This window comes from Patella vulgata, chromosome 3 (genome assembly GCF_932274485.2).
Source record: "Patella vulgata chromosome 3, xgPatVulg1.2, whole genome shotgun sequence".
Taxonomy (NCBI): Eukaryota; Metazoa; Mollusca; class Gastropoda; family Patellidae; genus Patella; species Patella vulgata.
The window spans coordinates 63,546,811-63,557,915 of NC_065881.2; the positions used below are offsets into that span (position 1 = coordinate 63,546,811).

Genomic DNA, 11,105 nt, shown 5'->3' on the forward strand with positions numbered 1-11,105 from the left:
TGATCGTACTTTAGTTTAAATGATTATATTTTATAGTTACCAGAAGATGATTTATTTCCACTAGATACAGTTAATGATAGATTAGCTGCTTCACCTGATGGAGATAGTAAGTTTATTTTATAGACGTTAAAACACTGAAATCTAAAAAAAGGCAAAAGAATCCGAAATTTTCTTTTCATATTTAGAAATTTAAAGAAACATCATCAAGTTTGGCAAAATAAAAGGAATTACTTGTTTATCTCAAAAAAAGTATTAAATACTCTCGATTGTAGGGACTTTACATAACTCATCTGTTTTATATTACAGATGATTCATACAAACCAGAAGCAGGACCAACAGGATTCTTCCCTGATAATTTACCACCAAAATCCATTCTTAAACCCTCAAAACCATGTGCAATGCCACAGAGGATTGTACCGGGAGGTTTTATACCTAATTCGGTTCTAGCTAAAATATTATATCCGACACCTCGTACACCAGACTCGGATCAATCTAGTGAATATCGACCACCATCTTTAACATTAGATCAGCTACAACAAATTGGTGAATTTGGAATAGTAAGTTATAAAAACTTGTTTCGTAATATTCAGATTGTTCTAATGTGAAATGAAATGAAATGAAATGGGGTTTAACGTCCTACTGTTGTTCTAATGTGGCATCAACAGTGACATAAAGAAACTCAAAAGGAGTTGAGTTTGAAATGACAGTAAAAGGCACTGAAATTTTCCAAAGAGTTTTGATGACAAAACATGTCATCTCCAAAAAAGAAAGAAAAGAGGGAATTTGTCTTTTTTATCGGGTACAAAAACTTGCAACTCGACTTTTGGTTTTAAATCCTGCATCAAGTGAAAAAAAACCAGATGTCAAGGGTAGTGACTGCTGGACTGACAAGGAAAGAGTGCCTAGTTGTTTGAATGGGATGAAAATCTGAGGTCTATTTGTGTATATAATGGTGTGAATGTAAAAGACCCCTTGATAAATGAAATTTACAGAAGAGTAAGATAATTGTCACTGACCAAGAAAGAAAACTTCATGCTTCGCCATAGAAATGAACATTATGATATATTTGTGTTAGTTCCAAAATAACTGCAGTATTATGTTGATGAGACATTAAGCCCTTCCATTTCTTTCATTCAATGGATGATTTATTCTATTTGAAATGAAATGGAGTTTAGCTTTCTACTTTTCTGCACCAACTGGGCAAATGAAGACATTTAATTAATCTCTTTGACTTTGAGCAATGAAGCAGATTTTTGATTTTGTTTAGAATGAGACATATGTTTTATGTATTTTATTATAGGACGGGGGTTGGGTGGCCGAATGGTTAGAGTGTGTGCGTTGTATCATAAGGTCTGTCATTGAGTCAACTGGCATGGTTTCGATTCTCCGGTTGTACGTGATAAGGAGTAGCGTCACTTCTCCAACCTTGTAGGTTTTCTCCAGGTCCTCTGATTTCCTGCCACTGCTAAAGACCCCTATGTGCAAGCGAATTTTTAAAATAAAATTAAACCATGTTAGTCTCGAAATGACCTAGTTTGTGTCGAGTGGATGTTAAACACCATCTCTCTCTTTATTATAGGATACAACTGATAAAAACTCTCCACATAGAACTGTTAAATTTCATCGTAATGACGATCATTCAAATAGAGTTTTTGACATGGAAGATTATGTGGAAGATAACCAATCACAGCGTAGTTCACTACCTAAAACACCCTCACCGACGCCCTCTAATAAATCAGAAGAAGATGCTTTCTGGGGTAAACCTAAGCCTCCACCCGAACAGTTGCCAACCAACAAGTTCCAGGGTTTGTTAAATCAAACACCAACACCAGAGGTTAGTTTATTGTCCCCCGCTTTCGAAGAAAGCAGTGGACTATTAAAATGGGTTCGTCTGTCTGTCTGTCTTGTCTGACTCAGAATCTTTTGTAAATTAATAAAAGAAAAACAGAAATTAACTATGCCAATTTTGGAGTTTGTGTATACAATAGTGACTTTGCTAGAGGCTGTGGAAATCCTGAAAAACAAAAGTAATTATTAGTTCATTTGTTCCACATTTTGCCACTTGATGGCACAAACTGTGAATCACACATTGCATGTGATGCTAAAACCGTATTCTACACCGAAAGTCATTTTAGATTACAAAGTTAGAGAGTTCTACTTCGTACTCCTATTAGAAATGTGAATTTTTACACCAGTAAACCTGAAAAAATAATTACTGAATTTCTGATCCGTTACAGTACCCTAATTTCAAATGGACATATCTCAGCGAGTTTTCGACCTAGAGAGGTATAATTTAGGATTTGTTAGCTTATGGCCATATGCTATAACACATATTTTTTTTATAATTTTTTGGGAGGGGGTCATGTTCCCAACTTTCCGAAATTTGGTCCACTTGACTTGGAATGACCCATAAGCAATTTGATTGGTCGAGACTTTGGAATACAGTAACCCTCCTTCTAATTGAGCTAGAATGTTCACACTTGATGTAGGTGTTTATTAGGTGAATGCCTTGATGGAGGCTAAGGGTAAGCAGAGATAAGCAATTTGATTAGTTGATGCTTTGAGACACGATAACTTCAGTTCTAATTAAGTGAGACTGATGAAACTTAGTGTATATCTTCATCACATCAATAGCGATAAGCAATTTGATTGGTCGAGACTTTGAAACACAAAAACTCTCCTTCTAATTGTGATAGAATGTTCAAACTTGATGTAGGCGTTCAATAGGTGAATGCCTTGATGGAGTTCGATGATGAACATTGTCAGCTTTCTTTGACTTTGATTCTATCTGATAGAGAATGATAAAACTTATTGTATAGTTGATAATCAGTTTGATTGCCCAATACTTTTGAAAAAAAAAAAAGTGCAATTAATTAATATGTGTCATCTATTTATTTCGGGATTTCTACGGGGTACATCAGCCACACTGTTGGCTTGTTTAATGAATGTAGAATTATGTTACAACACACCAGGGGCATACAATGATGTTTGCATACTCTAGGAGTATAGAATGATGTTACGATACACTAGGAGTTTTGAATGATGTTTGGATAATCTAGGAGTATATAATTATGTTACAATACACTAGGACAATTATGTTTGGATACACTAGGAGTGTATAATGCTTGGAAATTCATGAGTTCCCTAAAAAAAATGACCAATTCTTTACTCTTTTCTGTGTACCTGCCTGATTTGGAATATTAATTAATCCTGACTTATGAGTTAATCTAGAAGAGATGATTGGTTTCTGAGAATTAGTAAGGGAATATATGAACAAATAAAGCTACTAATACTAATGAAGTTTTGGTTCCAATTGAGACAAAATTAAAATTCTTCTACTACAAAACTATAAAAGTATAAAGAAATTATCATGCGTTTGTCTCGATGATCGAACACATCAAGGTATTGTGTTGATGAGACATATAACCCCATTCCATTCTTAAATAAATATTTAAATGTTTTTTTGATGATTTTAGCCAAAACAAGAAGAGAAAGAAGAAGAAGAAGAAGAAATTCCTGTCAGAGTTCAAAAATCACCCCCTAAACCAATAGCTAAATTAATATCCCGTCCCCCAATCACCCCCCCTAAACGCCGAGCACCTACTGTTATACCTACTCCCTCGCCTCCTGCTGTAGTATCTGTTAGAACTATCCCAACTCCTGCTTCTCCACGTCCTATCACACCGCTACCAGATTTCATCACTCAGTTTACAGATACAGAATGGTTTAAGCAATATTTTCCGAGCTGTTCTGACACAGTAAGTTATGCACTATTTGTACTGACCACCATAGTTAAGCTTAATGCAGACGATGTAACATTTTAGCAGAAGTTCATGAAAACATTGTTCCTATCAATCACTGTCTGTCGGTTCAAAAAACACCAACAGAAATGTTCTGACAAAATGTTAGTGAAATCATACTTGTTAGATAGTTGGAAATTGTTCGCCACCCAAACATTTCTCTGTTCGTTGTCTGCGTTGAAGACAAACATTCCCGGAGCATTTTTTCCATGTAGCACCAATCAGCATTCACATACATATCACATGACATTCAAAATGGTGACCTCTACTGAAACGGCATGTGTGAAATTTTGGTCGGCAGAAAATAAAATTTTGAGGATTTATGGGGCAAAAGCCATGTCTGTTCACAATTATATCGCCAGAATATGCCTACAGAAATAAAGATTTGACTATGCAAGAGATAGTACAGGCACTCAATACTTCACCCGATTTTATGTGACACTAGCGCATTTTTCGATTTAAAACATTGCAAGATAAAAGTGCGTCTCTCAAACAAGATTTACACTTATCCATTTATGAAAGTGTTGCATATACATGTATATTATCAGATTATTATTTTAAGATTGAACATTTATTTTGTATTTTCAGACCTGGCCGAAACCTTGGACAGCTGATGCCTTTGCATTATCATTATTAAAAGTTTTACGTTCTACAGAATTTCCTAATAAAACCGCTATATCTGAGGCACTAATATTACTCAATGTACAGGAAGGATTTTCCGATTTCACTTGTCAAACAGCAGCTAGAACTATTATATCTGTGTTAAATGATAAAAAACATGTTCCAATTAGTGCTGTGGATCTAGAGAAAAACTTTATTCTAACAGCAATACGAGCTTTAAACTGTTTGAGTATCAAAGATAAAGATTTTATAACTGAATTAATTATACAGTATTTAGATGGTGACAGAGAAGTCAGGTAAGAATAATGGTAGTTATTTATTGTTTATACTATGGCATCTTAAATTACAATTCAGCAAAATATCGATTAACATTCCTGACACACAGATGAGTTTCTTTTTGAAGATGCTTTATGTAAAACTAAATCATCCTATTGCAGGTCTTTATTTTGGCTTCAAATGTTATAAAAACTATTATTTAGACATTTATTTACTTGACAAGCCTATAATCAACTCTCTAGGTCATTGGATGGTAGAGATTTAAACGGATTGAAACATGGTTGCCATTTTATGATTTAATTTAGAAATGGTGAATCCAAGCTAAGTCTTGATAAACGAGTACCGTGGCTACGATAATAAACAATCTAGGCTACATCTTGTCAAAACTGCAAACAGTGATAACTTCACTTGAAATTTGAAATGAAATTATCAATATATTTATTTTGCATTATCTTGACTAAACTTTTAGTGATAAATCAGATTTATGATCTAGTTGTGCACCTGAGATTTTGGTTGCTATGCTTCTAGACGAGTTGAATAATTCAAACAAAACTGGTGCATAGATCTCACATAGTCACTCCAATTTTTGTCATGATGCAAACTGTATCCCTCACCTCCATTAAACTTTGACATGATTTTCTACGGAAGGGGCTAAACATTCTGAAGAATTAGTAAGAAACCGATTTTTAAATTAGAAACATCACCCTTCTAATTTTTAGCTAATATCACCTTAGTTACAGTAAGGACCATCTTCTTTAGTCCAGTTGGTACAGAAAAGCAGGACATTGATTCCCATTTTATTTATTATTCAGTGGAATCAGAGTTTACAGGAGAATATAAGTGCTATGACTTTTGCGGTCAAAAATCAAATTATGGTGATTTTTGTGAAAAATCTTAAATTCTCTGTTTTTAATGTTATGGTACTGTGACAGGTGCTCGCACTGCAGCCATTTTACCATTTTAGCTAATGGACCTGTTGTTAGAGTATGTTTAAAATTCTCATCGTAACTTTAATTCCCTCCAAAGAAATTTGGATGGAGTAAGAAATGTGTTTAGTTAGAACGTGATTAATCTTTGACCATCAACTATTTTCCGAGGAACAAAATGGAGTCAATTAAAACCCAAGTGGTCCAAATACCTCAATCGTTTCGCTACATATGGCTACTAGTAGTTAGTTGAGTTGTAAGGTCAACATATGTTTGTCTTTATGCAAATCTGTCAGATGTAAAAGTTGTAATTAAATAGTGTCTTGTACTATTGTTTTGTGGCTATATTTCTTAACAAGGTCAGTCAACTCATTTGTTTAGTCATCACAGTGTACTGTAATCAAAAATGAAAAGTAAATACGTTAGTATTTGTGTAGACTTTAAATTATGTTGATTTTGTATTGTTAGTCAAATTATATTCTATCCAGCTGTTTTGTATAAATCACTTCACCTATATCTTATGTTACTTTAAATATTTGGGACAAGTCAAGAAGTTTTGGGAAAATTTTATACCTGGACTAGATAAACAGCTAGATGACGTAAGTCAGTTTTGTATAAATGATAATCATGGAAATACTGTTCTCCCATGAGAAGATATTTTGATATATTTGTCTAATCAAATATTATGCTGGAGGTCATATGTGTATAAAGAGTTAATCATTTTCATGTTGACAGACCAGATGTATTCACATTTCTGTATAAACAATTTGCTTATATAATCAACCAATTAAAAACTCATACAAGTACTATCATTTATGTTCACAAAGCAATTTTAATGTCACGATGGGTGACAAATTTGCACAAAATGTTATGAAAACAGAAAGATTTCCTCGGGTATACCCCATCTAGCCTGAAATTTCTGTATAATTGAAATTCATAATATTATTAGTATTATGACATGGTAGAGATTGTTCTGTCATTGAGTATAGGAGTCAAGTTTTCTGGATTCCTCTCACAGCTAAAGACTCTTTCGTGCCACCAAGTTATTTGTTCCCTTCCCCTGAAACTAGAGGGGTCAATCGCTATGCGTTTTCTGTCTGTCAGTTTTTATTAAATGGATTTTAGCGATATTTGAGTCAAATGTAGAACAGTGCTGTATGTGGTAAAGCTAAAGATCAAATTCATGTTTCGTAGGACTCCGATAATGTTTGACTAAATTATGGCCCTTTAATTGTTGACAATTTGGTTAGACCTTGAGATGTTAAAATTTGGTATACTGCTGTATGTAGCTGAGTTAGGGGGTGGATAGCCGAATGGTTATCACATGCGCATTCTATCATAAGGTCTGCCATTGAGTCAACTGGCGTGGTTTTGATTCCCCGGTTGTACATGGCAAGGGGTAGTGTTGCTTTTCCAACCTCGTGGGTTTTCTCTGGTCCTCCGGTTTCCTCCCACTGCTAAAGACCAACATGCGCAAGCGAATTATTGAAATAAAATTGAACCATATGTTAGTCCCAAAATGACGTAGTTTGTGTTGAGTGGACTTAACCCATTAAATCTGGAGATATTTTATTGAGGATTGGTCTGCTGTATATTGAGAGTTACAAATCAAGTTTGTGTTTCATGGGATTCCATTAATTTGTTTTCCTGAAGTATGGGCTTATGTTCATAAAAATTAGGTTTTCCTTGATTATTTTAAGTTAAACATTGAGGTATTTAATTGAAGGTTGACACACTGCTGATAAATTCTGAGTTTCATGGGATTCTGTTAGTTTTTTTAATGAATTATGACCCAGTTTTTTTTTTTAATGAATTATGACCCAGTATAGATTTAAAATAAATGAAGATTCTGTTATCTGAAATTGTTTTAGAGAAATTTAGAATCTACAGATCTTTCTACACTCTTCTGTTTGTTTTTGTTTTTAAAAAAATTTCACTATTGATATATTTTTTTTTTAATTTCCAGATCCCTGGTTTGTGATATTCTCATAAATTGTGGTTTACAAGATTCTCATCGACAGCTAGAGAAAGAATTAGATTCCTGGGATATCTGGAATTTAGAAGAGGAAGATAGAAAGACGGATCTACGTGTCATGTGTCATCAATGGCTAGATAGGTTGATTAATATTAACTTACTTAAATCATAGCTTTAAATAGAAATTGGACACTTACCTATTGCCCAACTTGTCTATTCAAATATTATATGTATCAGAAAGAAAATACTGCACTAAGAAAAAAAAATCTTCTGACCTTATAATTTACTATACAATTTCATCATGACACTATACAGTTAGACATATATTTACTCTTTATGTTACATTGATTTTATTTGATATTCCACTTCTTCCCCCTTCTTTTACTTTAATCCTTTTTATTAAACATAAAGAATAGCAAATAAATAGGTTTAATGGGAATTTTCACTCAATAGAAATATAAATAAGGAAGATGTTTAATTTGTTGATAGAGAATAGACACAGATAGAAGACACATTGAATAAATGTTTGATTATTGTCTGTTTAAGATGGATGACATCATATAAACTACATATAGAAGATACACTAGAAAGAATGAAGAAAGGACAAAATATTCATGGCAGAATAACTAAAAGTCAATTACAGAAACATCAAACTAAAGCTAAGAAGAAAGGCTCTGTAAGTATTTCACATGGATTATAAAGGAAAACTTTTTACTGCCTGTTCCATGTGACACTACGATGAGAAAATTGCTTGCCATTTCATCAATTTTCAGATTAAAGTGGCTAAAACTTAGTCACATATTTGGAATTGCCATCCCATTACTTTCTTACATGAGGGAACCAATTTCAGATCAAGCTATATATAACCTCCCACTTTTGAAAAATCGCGCTACTGAACATCAGCCATGTTTGACCTAATTATCTGGAATAGTCGAAGAGGGCTGGGGGCATTGGTTTGGCTTTTGAGTCGTTTCGGCCTGCTTTGATGTTCAGGAAGTTGTTTCGGCCCAGTAGAATATAACTTTTATTTTTACCGGATCCAGACCACAGTTGTTTGTTCAACTGACTTGAATATTTAATTGGCCCCCGAGGACTGCATTTCCCTATCTGGCCATTGCTGCATTGACTTCTGATACTTAAGCTTTTAAGGGAGTTTGTCTATTCTTCCCGTCCAATTAAATCTCTTCTAAATACAGCAACATGACAGCCCTTAATTTAAGCTGGGATCTTCCCTAAAACTTTGGACAGTGATTTAAGGTATTAAAAACAGTGAAAGTATTGTTCGTGTCCAAACAGTTTTTTTTTCATTGTAGCCTTTTTTGATTTTTGATAGCCTTTTTTGCAATATTCTGCTATGCACTGGATAATTGGGCGTAATAAATTTCGTGAGTCATGAGGTTACATTATGTAAACTTATATGGAGCTCTGTTTAAACCCGAATGATATTGTTATGCAAATAGATATTGGTTGTTAATTGGATTATTGACCAGTCATTATTTGGAACAGAAATTTGCTTTCATTACTGCAGTGTTGAGTGGTAATGGGTCTAAATCAGAGGTTGAAATAACGCTTGTCTACTTGTTGAATCCAAGTAACATTTTCATATGACAAGTAGAAATAAAATCTACTTGTCATCGACGACAACTAGAATAATGTCTATAAAAATTCTGGTTAAAAATGTCTCCGTCTTATTTATCCATTCCAATAAAGTTGGAAGACGGGAATCTTTCATTTTTATACGCCCACATTTTCATGTGGACATATATTGTCATCGCCCCTGTCCGGACCCGGACATCAATCCGTCCGTCCGTCCATAATTTGTTTGTGGACACTCTACAGGTCACCATTTTTATTCGATTTAAAATATAGGTCTATCTCCCGAAGATCTCGGTTCCTTTCGATATTGGCATATATCAGACCATAACTTCATGGATTATGGCCACTGTTGTACGAAAAATCACGTTTTTAGCTTGTGAACACTCTAGGAGATGTTTTTCTATTATAATATTTTGTTATTATAATATTCAGGCTGTAAGTATATTAGATGACCAGGGTACCGTAACAACTTTACCAGATGGCACAGAATTTATACCACGCCCATCAGAAGTTGATAAAACATCACAACGATCACCTTCTAGTTCTAGTAGAAGTATTACATGTAAGTTTATTAAATACAATTCATCACGTTTCTCGCAAACCGACGAATCTGATATATTTAAAGTATTGAGAATTATGTGTTTGAAATTTGCGTTCTGTTGTTATCTCTGTAGCCACCAAATAATAACATTCATGTAAATTGCATTCCGTGTCTTGATGTATATGTATGAAATATTAAATCACAAATGAATGTTATTAATATTATTTGATGGCTACAGAGATAACAACAGAACGCAAATTTCAAACACATAATTCTCAATACTTTAAATATATCAGATTCGTTGGTTAGCAAGAAACGTGACGAATTATTCAATCTTTTGTAGATTGAATTCTTGCTCCTGGGATTTATATTAAATCATTCTATACTTGACTCTAACACTTGTGCAGGTTTAAACTTAGCCAATTGTTTGGAGAATCTAGTCAGAAATTTTTTCCTGACATCAGTCTAAAAGCATCCTGTATATCCAAAAATGGCTGTAAAGTGAACTAAACTTAAATTTTTTTTTGAAATAACAAAGAGTTTATTTACTGAATATCAGCAAATTTTAAAAACACATTATCATCTTCAATTAAAAAAAAAATAAATAAAAATACATTACATTTTAAAATGACCTTAGAATAACCTACTTTGAATGGGCATTAATTAATCGCCTTGAAAAAACACAAAAAATGAGTTCAATATAATTCAAACATAACTGATATAATTGTATATTCTAATCACATCAAATCAAATATCAATTCAGAGATTTAGATGTGACCATGAGGAATTGGATACTGTCCCTCAAATTTGAGACCCATCTTGTCTAGACCACTCAAAAGAGGAAGTAGCCTATTGGTGTATTTTTTGTTTCCTATGAGATTTATATTTCAGTAATGTATAACAAGTTACCAGATGGTAATTTAACTGAGAGTGCCAGTTATATTGATGTTGTTAATTATTTCTGTGAGATGATGGTAGAGAAAGAAATAGAATCTATAAAACGAGGTCACAGCGCTCACCCAGTCACTAAAACAACTGAAAAAATACAACAAAATAAAAACACAGTTCTTGTTTTACCTAGATTACCAAGGTATTAATTGAATTAAAATAATATTATTTAATGCTTTTAGTATTTGCAGTTGGGTGGAGTGTGATGTTTGTGTAAAGAGCTGCATTGTACATGACAAGGAATAGGATTGCTGTGGCTCAGTAGTTTTCTTCGGGTTCTTCTGATAAACAGCGCTGTGTCTATGCCAAATAATGAAATAAAGATTTTCTGCATACCACAAACGTTTCAATCATTAAATAAGAAATAATTTCATTTTTTTAGGTCCAAATATCACAATATGCTGCAAATATTATAATGTGGT

General features: G+C 33.4%; 1 protein-coding gene across 1 annotated transcript in view; it reads left to right on the top strand.

Annotated features, from left to right (window-relative positions):
- LOC126815011 (WD repeat-containing protein 97) overlaps positions 1-10,832 on the top strand; it is a 43,826-nt gene extending 32,994 nt beyond the window's left edge. Inside the window, exons 22-30 of the mRNA XM_056099298.1 lie at positions 37-106; positions 307-557; positions 1,580-1,834; positions 3,477-3,758; positions 4,389-4,717; positions 7,590-7,739; positions 8,145-8,274; positions 9,627-9,756; positions 10,627-10,832. Of these exons, the coding sequence (XP_055955273.1) occupies positions 37-106; positions 307-557; positions 1,580-1,834; positions 3,477-3,758; positions 4,389-4,717; positions 7,590-7,739; positions 8,145-8,274; positions 9,627-9,756; positions 10,627-10,832 (1,803 nt within the window). The remainder of the gene's footprint in view (positions 1-36; positions 107-306; positions 558-1,579; positions 1,835-3,476; positions 3,759-4,388; positions 4,718-7,589; positions 7,740-8,144; positions 8,275-9,626; positions 9,757-10,626) is intronic.
- Positions 10,833-11,105: the final 273 nt, after the last annotated feature.